The following is a 16,195-nucleotide window of genomic DNA, read 5'->3' as shown; positions in this document are numbered from 1 at the left end:
TTTGCAATACAAAAAGGGTGCTTTGTTTCTTTTGAATTTTGTTATAAAGAACATTGTTTTTGAACTTTCAAGTGTGTTTGTGTGTCTGAAATTTTTACCCTTGAATTATCGGGAGACTCTTACTATAGAGCCCGACAGAACAGAAGGTACCTATTTATTATTTTTTTAAAAAAAAATTTCAGTGAATATAAATATTTTTTACCAATTAAATCAATCCTGCTAATTGTTATATTTCCCTTTTGATTTATTACTAGCAAAATCAAATCTGAGTCACGGTTAATTTGGCTGATTCTTCCCCTATCTTTCTTGTAAGATAAACTGATAAAAAATGTTGAGATTCATTCATTTCTTGCTGAATCAGAACGTGTTTGTGAAATAGGAGAAAACATAAATTTGGCTTCATAGCTTTATTGGAAAAGAACATAATTAAAAGCAATCCATACAGCTGGCTCTTGCCTTCTTGCCAAATGCATATTGGCTTAACTAAACAAAAGCTGAGGTTATGTTTTCCAAGCATGGGAAACAGCCAAAGGAAGAAAAAAACAGTCTCAAAGGCTTTTAAGAATGAAATTGTATTATGGATGCTAAGGTACATACGTTATATTAAGTGAAGTGCTCACAATATTTGAGTCCATTTTATAAAATGCAATTGGAAATAATTAATTCTGGAGTTTAAAAATTTCTACCAACTTCTTTTTGTTTGCAAACAAGTTTGTATGTCAGCCCATCTAAGAACTAATTTGTCATTGAATGCATGATGTATTGTCAACCTGGTCCATAAAGGTAGTTTGCATGGGAGATCTCAGGTACAAGCATTACTAGTCAAAATATTACAGTTCACATTTTTTGCCATTTTCTCAACATTTTGCAAGATTTTGAATAAGAATACCAAAATATCACAAACTCTCATACAACTTCAATCACTCTTCCCTGTTTTTTTAAATCAAATCATATTTTCTACTATGAATAGGGCTGTAAAACTGCCAGATGATAATTAGACTACTCTGGGGATGCTCATTTAATATTAGACACACCTAGCGGAGTGACTGTTTGATGGGAAATGACTTCATCAGACCTGTCAGTTTGCTGCAGTAATCTTGTACTCCACAGTATTGTTGATAAATTATTTTTAAAGAGTGTCTTGCAGAACAGTAAATCTCTTAACTACAGACCCTTTTTTGCCTCTTCTCCCCTCCCATCTTCCTACGGTTGCCTTTTAGTATTGCAAAACATCTGGTTGAGGTCCTATTACAAATTCTGCTATACAAAAGAATGGGGCTGTTCTTAAATGCTTGTATTGCACATTCTTGTACTTTGCTTGTAATTTCCCCATCTACTGCAGATGAAAATAAGCTCTACGGATGGTTATGAAATAGGTTACATAAAGTTCATTGATGTAGAAAACAGCTGCTGTTGTTACTCATCTAAGAGCATTTTATTCATATTGCCATAAACAAATATACATAGAAGATAAAGATATCATAGAACAGGGATGGCGAATCTTTTTTTCTTCAGGTGCCGAAAGAGCATGAGTGCATGTTATTTCACATGTGTGAGTGCCCACACCCATAATTCAATGCCTCGGGAAGGTGAAAACAGCTTCCTCCGTCCCCCTGTGGCCCTCTGAAAGCCAGAAATGGCCTGTTTCCCAACTTTCCCTACTGGTGGACCCAGTAGGCTCATGTTTCAAACTCCCAAGGCTTCAAAGGCTTCCCTGTAGCCAGAGAAGGGTAAAAATGCCCTCCCTCACCTCCCCGGAGGCTCTCTGGAAGCCAAAAACACCTTCCCAGAGCCTCTGTGCAAGCCAAAAATCAGATGGTTGGTACACACATACAAGTTGGTGTTGAGCTAGGGCAATGGCTTGTGTGCCAGCAGATATGGCTTTGTGTGCCACTTATGGCACCCATGCCATAGGTTCGCCATCACTGTCATAGAATGTAAAACATTCTATGCATGTATTGATCAATTCTAGAAGAAGCCACTATCTGAAAAATATCTACCTGATCTAACTATATCTTGGAATTATCCCTTGGTTAGGTGTCCAATACAATATCTCCTTAAAAGCATGCTTTTATAAAGGGCATTCATGGTATTCTTTATGTACCCATAAATAACCCAGGCAAGTGGAAGATGGTAGCAATATTGACCTATGAAGAAAGCAAAAAGGGGGTAGGGATCTCTTCTAAGCATATCAGTCATTCATGGAGATATGAGGGAAGCTAATGTGGGAATCAGCAATAAACGATATAGGTTTAGTCTTTCTTTTGTTTGGTTCCACCACTTAATCACCAAATTACTTTTTTTTTACTTCTTTGAAAAGTAAGGACTGTCTTTATGAGTATAGATAATGATATTTTATCACTATCTTACAGATCTAAATTGCAGGCTTATTTCTTAGATATCTGAGTTGCAGGTCTAGCTTTACACAACTAATTAAGAAAGATATGGAACCGAAAATAAACTCTATGGCAGGTCAATTTCTGTTCCTTATATCACAAGTGCATGTCTACAGCATTACCCACAACAAAGGGTTATTCACTTGCTCTTATTCTGTATTGACATTAGCCAGTATTCTTCTAAGTCATGAAAGGAACAGGTTATGCAAAAAGAAACAAGAAAAAAGAAGTGACTCTAAGGTTGATAGTAGAAACATCTTTTTAGAATAAAGAAACTCAATTTTGACATAGGACACCCTATGCCTCTCTCTTTCTCTGTCTCTGTGTGTGTGTGTGTGCGCGCGCGCGCGCGTAACATATTTTTTTCTGATAATAAAAAGGAAGAGAGACAAGTATAGATCTATTTCAAGCTATTTTGCTCTCATCAGCTAGCCATACCCTTATCAGGATTTGAACCTGGGCAGTAGCTTTAACATCTAGACCACAGGTTCTCCTCCTCTCAGCTTGTACTAGGGAAGAGTTAAATGGTTTTTTTCTCCTGTTGAATCACCCTGATATACTCAAATATGGGAGGGAGCATAATGCTTCCTTTTTGCCTCTTGGCCCCTCCATGTGCCATATCCAAGGCAGTTAAATTTTAATAGCCGACAAACTATATTCTATATGTGAAACATATTTTTGCTGATAATGAAAAGGGAGGGAGTCTAGTATAGATCTATTTCAAGCTATTTCAGCTAGCTATACCCTTACCAGAATTTGACCCTGAGGAGTCTGCCTGTAAGGCGGTAGCTTTAACCTCTAGACCACAGGTTCTCCTCCTCTCAGCTTGTACCAGGGAAGAATTATATATTTTTTTCTGTCGAATCACCCTGGTATACCCAAATATGGGAGGGAGCATACTACTTTCTTTTTGCCTCTAGTATAGATATATTTCAAGCTATTTTACTCTCATCAGGTAGCCATACCCTTACTGGGATTTGAACCTAAGAGGTCTGCCTGTAAGGCACTAGCTTTAACATCTCTCTATAGGTATAGGCATAGGATATATATGTATCTCCTATGTCTATATGTATGTGTGTGTGCATATATGATTCTGCATCCTGGCTGTCTGGAAACTGTCATTCAGTGGGAAGAAGATGCACTGGTCTTTGAACAGCTTGAACACTAATGCAAGAAATGAATCTTCTTTAAGAACTGTCAGTTGAAGATAGAGACTGGCTTATGAAGTGGCACAGCTCATTTCTGGACCATGGGGGAGGGACATGCGTGTGTGAGTGGGTGGATGGTGATAAATGAATAAATGAAGCACAAATCCCAGCGGCCGATAAGGTCCCACAGAGTTGGCCTTCTCCGGGTGCCGTCGACCAAACAGTATCGTTTGGCGGGCCCCAGGGGAAGAGCCTTCCCTGTGGCAGCCCCGGCCCTCTGGAATCAACTCCCCCCGGAGATTAGAATGGCTCCCACCTTCCTTGTCTTTCGCAAATTACTCAAGACCCACCTTTGTTGCCAGGCATGGGGGAATTGAGACATCTCCCCTAGGCTTTTATATTTTATGTTTTTGGTATGCATGTGTTGCATGGGTTTTAAATTATTGGGGTTTTATATATTGTTCTCTTTTAATATTAGATTTGTTGCAATGTTATATTGTTTTTGATTATTGTTGTGAGCTCCGAGTCTATAGAGAGGGGCGGCATACAAATCTAATAAACAAACAAACAAACATCTAATTAATAATAATAATAATAATAATAATAATAATAATAATAATAATAATAATAATAGGTGATGGGGAGCATGGGTGAGCAACCCTACCAAGAATTTCTGTTTGAGATTGTCAGTGAGTGCCCAGGGTTGCAGCTGAATCAGTTCACCAGCTTCGGGAATGAAGACCACAAGGAGATGGAGCAACACAGTTTTATTTATGCATGCAGGTTCAGAGTATTCATACGGCAAAGTCTGAACTCTGGGTTGTCCCGGAGATGAGATTCTTATACCCTACATAACGCTTGGGTGACCAAGGCATGCCATCTTATCTACCAATAACAATTTATAGATAATATTACAGTATGTCCTTATACAGAAAAGGAGAAGTTACAGATATAAATCATGTAAACAGGAAAAAAGGAAAATTTAGGTTCCATCAGGCAGCTCATAACTGTATCTTACACCATCTGGTACTTTCTGTCTTGTGACATTGTTCTTTGCGTGTTCCAGTAAGCAAGGGGTTTTATAAAACTTAGTTGGGTGTAAAAAGGGAAAGTTGGTATAAAGGTCTTAACAGTGTAGAAATAATGATGGATCTAGCAAAAATAAAGAATACGAAATAATAATTAATATACATCTTCCTCAGTTTCCCCCTTTTGGAACTCCACCTAAATTTCACAGCTCAGGTGGGGTTTCATACCTACATGGGATATCATGGGTCTCATGCAGTGGGTCTTCTTCATCAGCATGGTTGATGATGTGAAATTCACATAAAGCTAAAACCTGTGCAGAGGCTTTCTTTTTGTGCTAAGAGAGATAAGCTACTATTGATATTACAAATAAAAATTGGGAGGACACAAGATAAAATAACACAACCAGCAGCAATGAGGCCAAATGAATCCCATGATAGCCTGCAGGCCAGGTAGTTTGGGGAGCCAGCCATAGAAGACAGAGGAGAAATCAAAGCCTTTCCAAGTCTTTACAGGCACATGAGCAATTTTAACCACCCTGTCAGTGATTTCATTAATCACTGTTCCATTGTCATCTATTTCAATGCAGCAATTAGACAAATTAAACTTCCAGCAAACGCCACCTTCTTTGGCCAGGGATAGTCAAGGGCCAATCTGTTCTGCATGAGATTTGATACTCTCCTTGGCTAGTTTAGACAAGTTCCATATGATTGCGTTAGTGATGATTTCAACTATTGGGAATGTGAAAGCAAAAAGTTCCATCCTCAGCCCTGTACAAAGGTATTTACCACCTTAGAGGGGATTTCCTGAATGTTATGTTTGTCTACCTCCTGGTGATATGGACCAGAAGAAGCTCTTTTTTTGCCCAATAACATGAGTGGAGGTGGATATTTCAAGGGAAAGAACCATCCCCGGGTCAGAACCCTTGCCATCTATTTGGAGGCCAAAAGGTATTGGGCTCTTAAGAACTTGAACAGGGGTAAAAGACAATATCATGGGATTGCATTGGCCCAGTTTGCAGTTTGGATCCACCATTCCCTTGGTCAAGGAAAACTGCATCTTCCCAGTGACACCTTGAGTCCAGGTAGCAAAAGTAACACATTCCCAGTAGGGGCAGTATTTATGATCTATAGGACGGCAGTCAACCTGGCCCGAGGCACAGACATACTTATGATTGATAGCATAAGAGCGTTCCCATTCCAGGCCTCCACAACCTCCTTGGGGAAAGGTGTTCCGATTAATGTAATAACAGGCATCAAACTTTAATTGAACCCGTTGATTCAGGGCGGGGACAGTAGTCCTAGTAATCTCTTCCTTACGGCCATAAGTTACATGGTGAAGGGTGATTTGGTACTCCACAACCTTTGTAGCCTGCTTAGGATCATAGCATTCAATGCCCAGAGAACCACTGCACCTCTTGTAAGTCGTCCCATTAAAAGAACAGGTGGTGAGATCAAATTGTTTGCATGTTTGGGGAGTGGAGGTGTGGTAAATGAGAGTGTACATGACTTTGTTACGAGACTTGGTAACATGAATACAGTGTTGGCATTGTTTATAGTGGGATGGGTCAGGCTCAATGAGGGACCGTTTGATCCGTGGGGGTTTCCACTGGAGGAGGGCACCATGGTTGCCCAACCTATTGGAACCCCATGGTTCCCTTATGTAACACAAAACACCTTCCGTGCCATTGCACTTATAGTAAGTGCCACCATCGTGAAGGCATGGAGGAAAATTAAGTTGGGTACAAGAAGAAGGTCTTCCCAACCGGAACCAGAGGTCACCATTGGGTTGTAGGCAAGATGAGCAGCGCTTTGCCATTTGATTTGGCACCCTGGGATTTGGTCTAGTACCAAGATATATTGCGCTCCAGGGGATGTGTAACAGGTGGCATTTTATGGAGGAATCTAACAAGCACTGCCAATACCTGACCCCCTTATGTTGACAAGGGAGAAGGGTCCCAGAGGAGCAGTTTGGAGGTTTGAGCATGGAATAGATGAACTGTTTACTTGTGGGGAGGTCAACAAAGCATTCGGAGCAAGGAAGAAAGTGGTGATAAAAGGTATGGCCTGTTAGGTGTGAGGGCATCCTAGAATGGCCAATACCAGAGGCTGGAACCAGAGGAAATGCCACTGTAGTGGGGATTTCCTGGATGGGTGAATATCCATCCAGGTCAGCCTCTGTGGGGTCAATGGGCTCTGGACCAATCTCCCTATCCTTAGCGAAGAACAGACTGTATAGATACATGGAATTAATAGCAACATTAAGCATGAGAAAAAAGATAATGACCCAGAAAATGGGCATGAGACCTTGGTGGATCCAGGCCATCTGTCTCAGGTGTTGGCTAGCCTCCATGTTTACCTCAGAGCTGATGACTCTTCAAAATCAGCAGAAAGCAAAAGAGAATGGCAATTTGGAGGATAGAAGGGAAGATCAGAGAAAGAAAGAGAGCAAAGCAGTCAGAATCATCAAGGCAATCAGTCCTTCTGGGGTCTGGTGTGGGAGCACAGTTTCCAGGGAAGAGGCCAATCGTTTCCCATGCGATAGATAATGCACAGGGGTTGTATCTGCAGGGGTACTTGTCTTCGAATTTCCCGTTCGTTGAGGGACAACGTCCGGAGTGTCACCAGAAGGGGAGATTCTCCTCTGCGTCTTCTTTAAAGTCCGTCTAAGAGGCTGTAGCCTTCTATGGGATTGAGGCAGCCAAGTTGATATGAGACCAATGGATCCAGGGTTTAATGGAGTCAACCTTGAAGCAAGAGGGGAGGTCATAATGAGAGTATATGGCCCTTTCCAGTTTGGGTGAAAAACCTCCCTTTTCTAATCCTTGACCCAAACCTCCTGCCCTAGGTGTATGTTATGCATGGAAGTGACAAGAACATGTGGCCTATATGTGAGCACATACGTCTGCAAATTTTGGGCCACTGTGTTCAGGGCTTGCAATTGTTTAAATTTAACTGTGTCGGCTGATTATGTGGAAGGCTGAACAGTAGGGGGAGGGAGATTGGGAACACTATCATAAAGCAACTCAAAGGGCAAAACAAGTATGCCCTTCTGAGGAGCAGATCGAATGGACAGCAGGGTCATGCTTAGGGCATCAAACCATTTGAGGTGTGTCTCCTGATAGATTTTAGCCAGTTTTTCCTTAATGGTCCTGTTAACTCTCTCTACCCTCCCACCCAAGGGAGCATGGTAGGCACAATGAAACTTCCAGGTGATCCCTAACATATTGGCTATCTGCTGGGTGGCATTGTGTGTAAATTCAGGACCACTGTCCAAAGAAATCAGTGAAGGCAACCCATACCAGGGAATAATAGTGTAACAAGGCACAAGCAACTTCAAACACCTGCTTGGTCTTAGTAAGTATACATTCAGGCCAGAATGACCAGCAGGGCAGTGAAGGGGCCTGAGTGGTGCATGCCAGTAAAATCAATCATAGTGAGTCAAATGGGTAATATCCTTGGGGCTGATGTTCTTGCAGCAACTGTGGGCCCTGTCTGGGGTTATTAGCTGCAAAGGTCTCACAACGAGTGCCAACATTGGCAGTAAAACCATGTATTTTGTCAATGTAAACTTCCCTCTGCAAAGCATGAGCCAGTGCAATTTTGCCCAGGTGCAACTGTCTGTTGCACCTGTTGCACCTCATTAACAATGTCCTAGGCCCTATGGGCTGGGGCAAACACACAATTGTCAGGCAGGATCCACCAGCTATCCCTCTGATTTTTTGCTTTGAGGGGCTCAAGGAGCTTGAGATCCTCTCAAGAATAATGTGGGACCATTGGGTGTTTGGGTAACCATATCACTAGAAGATGGCTGTCCATAGGAGATCTGTGCAGCCTTCCAAGTTTCCTTATCTGCCTTGTTGTTATCCAATTGGATGTCAGAATGTCCCTTTGCAATCCATTACAGCCATTTTGACTGGCTGTCATCCGCTTTCAAGGAGGCATAGAATTTGGGAGCCATACGTGATGTCCTTATTCCCTGCCATGATAAGGCCTCTTTCCTTGCACCATGGACTTGAATGGTTAAAAATGTGTATTTAGAGTCAGTAAAATGTTAACCCACTTCCCTTTAACCAGTTCCAAAGCACGGGTTAAAGCATGAATTTCAGTTAAATGGGAACTTGTGCCAACCCAAGTTTTGGTTGTGCTTCCCAAACTTCAGTCAGAATCACAAAAGCATGTCCTGCTATTTGGGAGCCATCTTGCACAAAGCTGGTGCCATCCCTGAAGACAGTATAGTTGGGTCATAGAGAGGTATGTCAGTCATGCCTGGACAGCTAGCAAAGGTTTCATCAATTACCTGGATGTAATCATGCGAATGGCTTAGGTCAGGTTCTGGCAGCAGTGTGGCAGGATTCAAAGCAGTGGATTGGATCAAGGTAATCAAAGGGTTTGATTACCTTGGTATTTTAAGATGTGGGGATTTGTGAGCCATAGATGATCTTTAGCTTCCAGGACAGATGTCAAAGCATGAGGTGTGTGGATGTGGAATTCCTGGCCAAATGTTAATTTATTAGCTTCCTGTGTCAAGAGAGCTGTACCTGAATTTAAGGCATGCAGCAATGAATTTAAGGCATGCAGGCTAGCCCTGAGCCACCAGGTCAAGCTGTTTAGAAAGATAAGCTACAGGGCAGTGCCAAGTTTCTATTTTCTTGGTGAGCACCTACACAGCCACAAGTAAGCCGCAAATAAGTGAAATGGCTTTTCAAGATCTGGTAAAGCTCGACTAGAGGATTGAAGCAGAAACTTTTAAAGACCTGAGTCACTTCAAGAAGGGCGGCATAGAGGTTAAACAAACAAACAAACAAACAGCTAGCTAGCTAGCGAGCTAGCTAGCAAGAAAGCTATTTCTTTCTTGCTTGTCCCACTGCATAGGTTCCTTTTCACTCCCTCTGGTGGCCTCATATAAGGGTTTGGCTAGAACACTAAAATTAGGGATACACGTCCAGAAAAAGTCACCCACCCCAGGGAAGCCTCTCAGGTCTTTCCTATTGGCTGATTCTGGCAGTTGGCAAATAGCTTGTTTTCTTTCATGACCCAACGCGTGTTGTCTACTTTCAGTGTCATACCTTAAGTATCTAACTTTCTTTAGCACTAACTGGGCCTTTTTCCTGGAGGCTTTGTAGCCTCAAACTTGAAGGAGGTGAAATATTCTCCCAACAATCCCAACAATCATCTTCAGTGTGGTCTGTCACTAGCAAATCGTCCACATACGGTAACACCACATTGGGGTGGGGAAGCTCCAGTGCTTCCAAATCTTTAGCTAGTGCCGCACCAAACAGAGGGGTCAAACATTTCTATGTCTGGCCAGCCTACATTAAATGTTGGGCATTCAGCAGGGCAAAAAGGTCTGAGCTTATGTCTGCTTCAGTTTATGCCATATTGCTGAGTCTTATAGGCTGTATTGAAGTGTTTTAACATGCAGTCTAATAGAGTAAGGGACACACTTTGTTTCCTACCCATGATCCTCCCAGGGTACCAGACAAGACAATTAGGGAGGGATACAATGAAAGGAAAGTAAGGGGTCTTTTCTTTTGGGACACACAGAGGGCCTCACACAACACATCCTACCCAGGGGGCCGGATGACCATGGTCTCTGATGGTAACTGAGAATGGCACATGCTTCCTACTGGCCCAGGGTGCTGGATACTCACATTCATCTGTGGGAAGTGCAATAGACACACACATCCTCCCACTTATTACCTTAAGGGAGCTCACCTCTTTGAGCTTCCCACCTATTACATCTCTGCTTACCTTATCCTGAGCACTTGCCTGTTTGATGAACCTCTCTTGTCCCTCTGGACAGGAGGATGATGTCTTGGTCTCCAATCCTCTTCAGCTGTAGTTCTTGGGGTATCGACCGCTGATGCCCTGTGTCACTGGGAAGATCCTTGGAAAAAGATGTCCGATGGCACCTGGATTGTTCTGCCTCACACTACAGGCTTACTAACACCAAGGTGGATCCCCAGAGAGCCTCAGGGCACCTTCGATCCCCATATGGGCCACCAGAAATGTTGCATCTGAATCAGTTCACTAGTTTCCGGAATGAAGACCACAAGGAGATAAAACAACACAGGTTTATTTATGCATACAGGTTCAGAGTGTTCATATGACAAAGTCTGAACCCCAGATTGTGCTTGAAGTGAGATTCTTATATCCTTCATAATGCTTGCATGACCAAGGCATGTCATCTTATCTACCAATAATAACTTATAGATAATATTATGTATTTTACACCATCTTGTACTTTCTGTCTTGTTTATCTGTTCTTTGCATGTTCCATTAAGCAAGGGGGTTTCTAAAGGTTAGTGGGGTATAAAAAGAGGAAGATAGTATAAAGGTCTTAGTAGCATAGAGATAATGATGAATCTAGCAATAATAATGAATACAAAATATTGATTAATGTACATCTTCCTCACCAGGAAAGAAATAAAGCAGACATTAGCAAACCATGTTTTGTGTTCTTTTTTCTTTTTTCATTTTGGAACCTGATAGAATTGTTAAGGTTCCTACAATTAATTATGCCTGAAGACAAGGTGCCAGAGTTGGAGGTAGTTGACCTTGAGAAGTTGGCAGACCCCAAGGAAACTACTGTGCTGGAGGCCTTATCAGAACCAGCTGATAAACCCCATTTGGGCATCAGGCTAAAGAAATGTCCTGGGGCCCAGAAGCCTCTGGACAAACAATAAGCTGGAGCAAAGAGGCCCCACTTTTATGAGGACTGGACTAACCCTCCAGTGGGTCCAGCTACAGACCACCTCCTTGGCCCAATAGAATGATAGGATCCATCATTAATGAGGGCCTCGTTCAACGGAAGCCCTGAAAAAGTGGCCATATTTCTATGCCAAATACATTGCATCATTTTGATTGTTATGGGAAGTTGTGGCCATGGTGGCAGTAATGGATGGGTGGCTGATGAGTGGGTGGCTGATTTGTGTGGGGACCATGCTACAGAACTAGGGGACCTGGATCTCTTCTTGTGTGCCCTCCAAGAATGATTTGAGGACCACACAAAGACACGGGCTGAGGGGGAATTGCTGAAAGTGAAGCAAAAAGGTAGACCAGTGATAGAATATATTAAGGAATTCAGGAGGTTAGTAGGGAAAGTACGTAGGTGGCAGGAGAAGTTGGGCTGGGCTTGACTGGACACTGCAACAAGTCTGTGTGTGCTGGGGAGAAAGGCTGTGACTGAATTAGATGTCAATTAGAGACCTTGAGAAGTGATGAGGACATACCCCTTTCTATATGGGAAGTCCTCACTACTGATCTGTGGTTCCAAGAAGAAGGGCTTTGCTTGGAGGGGATCAAAGCTTTATGTGCCCTGTTCTGTGCAGCTGACTGTACTATGGCAGTGTCATGACTTCCATCCATCCAGTCATTTCAGATTTTTAAAAACTCTACATTTGGTAAACAGACAGTTTTGGCGGCTGCACATGAGGAAGGACATTGAAGAGTGTGTGTGCAGCTGCACAGGGTGTAGCACCACAGGGAGTGAGCTCTGCATTCCATCCAGACACCAACAGAGCAGCTGAGAGAGACACCTTGATGGTAAAAAGGTACCTGCATTGTTATGTAAAACATCAACAAATGGATTGGGCTGACCTACTCTCATTCTCAGAGGTGGCATACAACAATGCAGTACATGCGAGTAAAGTAAATGCTGCTTTACCCTATTTAAGGTGGTTACTGGAAAGGAGTTCATGCCGATACCTAAATGTCTCAAAATACCATTGACAGTGTTCTGCTGGGCTCTCTGGTAGGAGCCTCCCGAAAATTCAAGGGTACAAATTTCAGACACACACACGTTTGAAAATTCAAAACAATGTTCTTTATCACAAAATTCAAAATAAACTAAGCACTCTTTTTGTATTGCAAAGAGCACTCGTCCGAAAACAACTGAGTAGTCTGTACAATTTCCCTTAAGCAGTCATTAAGTACTTAGCTAGCAGCTGTGAAGAAACTTCACACCCCTTCTTCTTCCAACGAAATGAGACACACACACAAACATTGCTCTGCTTTGGTTTCAAAGGCGTGAAAAATCAACAAACAAAGTCCATAAAACAACAACACACAATTCCTGAAGAACTGCGATCAGATACTCTTTCACAACTGCCAAACCCACATGCTGCTATTTATAGCAGCAGTCCTAATTACTGGAGCGCCACCCAACCACAGGTGGCCTCATTTTCTCTTGTAATAATCCTTCAGTTGTTGTCTCCTATTCATCACTCTACGCATGTGTGGATGTGTCATTAATTCTTGTTCAGAATCCAAGGATGATACAGAGGATTGATCTCCTCCTGGGCTGTCTGCCAAACTCCCTTCTTCCCTGTCACTCATGCTTCCTTGGTCAGAGGAGGCTTCATTGGCAGATTCCATCGGGAGCAAAACAGGCCTGCGGCATGTGGATGTGTCCCACACATCCACCTGCACATTCCTTGGGGCAGGAGCTGGGCCAGAGCTAACCACAACAGACAGTAACCAAGGTGTAGGGGAGTGAATGGCCCGAATAGAGCAGGTGTGGAAAACCATCAACAGGTATAAGCGGCAAGCTGATAAAATCCGGAGGATGCAGGCTTATTTCTACATGGGTCAGTGGGTATTTTTATCCACTAAATACTTAAACCTACACCTCCCAAATAAAAAACTGGGTCCTAAGTACATTGAACCTTTCCCAGTGGTGTGGATGATCAACCCCATTTCAATGCAGCCTCAACTGCCTCATTTGGGGATAAGTGATATCCGCTCTTGGAAGCCTCATGGGTGTCAGAAAGGGATGTACAAGCCCCCCGGCTAATTACTAGGTTTCACAGAAAACATCATAGTAAACCTGGGGGAAATATGTCCCAAAAACTGTAGTCTCATCATGTTCTTTTCATTGCAGACACAGGCTCAGTGGTAGAGGGGGCTGCATGTCAGCTCCTGCATACTGGCCGTCTGGGAGCTGCCATTCAGTGGGGAGAGGCTGCCCTGCTCTTTGAGCAGCTTGGACACTAATGAAAGAAGCGATTGTCCTTTAAGAACTGCAAGGTGAAGATGGAGACTGGCTTATGGAGTAGCACGGCTCATTTCTGGACCACAGGGGAGGGGCGTGCATGTGTGAGTGGGTGGGTGGTGATGAATGAATATAAGATGATGGGGAGCATGGGTGAGCAGCCCTAATAAGAATTTCTCTTTGAGATTGTCAGTGAGTGCCAGGAAAGAAGTAAAGCAGACATTAGCAAAACACATTTGTGTTTGCTTGTGTTCCTTTCTCTTTCCTTTATATTTTGGAATCTGCCAGCTTTATGATAATATACAGTATTGGTTGCATCTAGGTTTACCCATATTACAAATCTGTTGCACAAATTGCATTGGCTCAGAGTTTTCTAATGGTTGCAATTAAATATGTTAGTTATCACCTTTAAAGGTTATATGCAGGACAGCATCTCTCTGAGGTTATATGCAGGACAACATATCTCTGAGGGTATCTGCCCATCCCACCAGAGAGGATAGGATAGGCACGCTCCAGATTCCTTTTTTCAAATATGGCTATCTTGTGGATCTTTGTAAGCATACCTTTTCCATTGTAGCCCTTGCACAATAGAACACCCTCAACTTTGAGATCCAACAGACCTTCGTCTTTTTATCTGCTTAAAAAGAATTTAAAGCTTGGCTCTTTCCTCAAGCACTGGAAGAATGAACTGAAAATGTGGGTTGCAGCAGAGAAGTGCGGTTGTGGAAGATTTTTCTGGCTTTTTTGTTTAGTTGGTTGGTTGGTTGTATGCAATGGTTTGTTATACAATGGTTTGTTAGTTGTATGTTGCCCAGTTTGTTTCTAAAAGTTGGTTTTACAACACTTGTTTTCAATAAATAAGTAAATAAATAATTTTCATACATACATATTATACTTGTTATGTCCCATAGATGTTTAATTCAGTGGTTTGTCAGCAAGGCACAAATCTATATTTATTTTACAAATGTCTCAATATGGAAATAAGAAATGATTTTTGCAAGAGAGAGCAACTCACACTGAGAACTGGTTGGTCTCTACAATACTGAATCAAGGCATTCATAAAAGATTATTTCCCTATAGATTAGGGTTACAACTCTAGACTAATGGACTGTCACATTCTGGACATCATCAGTGGAACGTTATAGTTTAAATTTCTTTGTAAATCTACACTCCCCGTGTGTATATTGTATCGTACACTACAAAATACTGACCTTGCAAAGTAATGGTTTCTAATAATACTCAAAACAGTAGTTAAACTGCAGAAAGTACTAGTTAGGAGTGCCAAAAATTTAACAAACGCTGCAATTGTCAGCAAAATGAATTGCTTCTTTAGTAACCATCAATCATTCTGCCGTCCATACAATCAAAATAAACTCAGTAAAATACATCTAATACATTTACTGTAATTCTCTCCATGCAGAGTCTCGGATGCACTTTTATGATATTCTGAAAACATTTTTGTTTTTTGCCAACCACCTAAGTCAGTATTTGTCTCAGGTTTATATTTTTTTTTCAAAGTGTCTCTGCAATGAAAAAAACATACTTCTCATATATTTTTTCTTTCCCTGAAGACTACCTACACAATATACTTTGCTCCTTTATATTATTGGAGCAGTCCTGACTTGTATGTTTTTTCCATTACTCTGACTTTCTCAGAACTGAAATCCTCTCATGAATCAGTACTTGACTTAAGGCATTAGAATGAAAAATAAAACTCATGACAAATAAGTAAATAAAAAACTACACAGTAAGTCAAAAATACCCCAAAGTATCATATTTTTTGGAGTATAAGACACACCTTAGTTTTGGGGACGAAAACAAGGGGGGAAAAGCCTCTGCCTCCCAACAGTTTGCCAAACAGCAAACACCACAGATGATATACACTGTTGTGTATATACACTGTGAATTTCTATGCATGTGTGCCTGACCCATAGAAATAGCAACGAATTGGAGAAATGTAAATTATGGCAGTATATTAAATTCCAGAAAGTTTTCATAAATGTAATCACACTAACTCCACCTAATTATTTAAATAGATCTACTCCAAACATGACTAAGTCAGGGTTTAACTCAGCTGCCTTACCTTAATACTAATAATTCTAAGTCTAAACGCTATTAATTAATACAAGTACTTAATACTAAAACAGGACATATCACATTATACTTTTACAGATCTTTAAAATTGATATGGCTTTCTGGAAGTATTCTCTGCTATTTAATAGAAGATACAATAGCACTGGGTCTCTTCAGATCAAGCATTTATTTTAAAAAAACTTCTTCATTTTGTTAAGTTAATAATAAAGCAGTCTTTAAAAAAATAAGTCTAATAATTTGAACATTCTATAAGCATTTATAGTTATTGACTTACCTCCTTGCAGCAAAAAACAAACAGCCAGTTTCAGTACAGTCTGATCCCTCAAACAATTTGTCTCTGTGCAGCTTTAGTTTCATTTTCATTTTAGCAAGTCCACTTGCCGGAAACTTCAATCAATTAGCTGAAGTGTTGGGGGGCAGATAATCAGTGGCTTGTGCTTCAGGCTCTGCTGCTGTTTGCTGCAAGGAGATAAATTGCTGGCAGGCAGAGACCAAAGAGCGGGGGTGACTGAGATGTACTCAAATTTTCACCTTCTT

The 16,195-nt window shown here is 41.6% G+C and overlaps 1 protein-coding gene across 1 annotated transcript; it reads right to left on the bottom strand.

The window, feature by feature from the left end:
• Positions 1-4,302: 4,302 nt before the first annotated feature.
• On the bottom strand, positions 4,303-15,973 carry LOC139168996 (uncharacterized). The gene is made up of 3 exons (XM_070754780.1): positions 15,933-15,973; positions 10,324-10,602; positions 4,303-7,316 (listed from the first exon to the last, which is right to left on the bottom strand). Exon 3 carries the CDS (start codon positions 6,920-6,922, stop codon positions 5,384-5,386), a length of 1,539 nt encoding a protein of 512 aa, XP_070610881.1. The 5' UTR covers positions 6,923-7,316; positions 10,324-10,602; positions 15,933-15,973; the 3' UTR covers positions 4,303-5,383.
• Between the last annotated feature and the right edge of the window lie 222 nt (positions 15,974-16,195).

Source organism: Erythrolamprus reginae, chromosome 6, assembly GCF_031021105.1.
Source record: "Erythrolamprus reginae isolate rEryReg1 chromosome 6, rEryReg1.hap1, whole genome shotgun sequence".
Lineage (NCBI taxonomy): Eukaryota > Metazoa > Chordata > Lepidosauria > Squamata > Dipsadidae > Erythrolamprus > Erythrolamprus reginae.
Note: the sequence above shows the minus strand (reverse complement) of the source record. Positions and strands in the feature narration are given on the sequence as shown.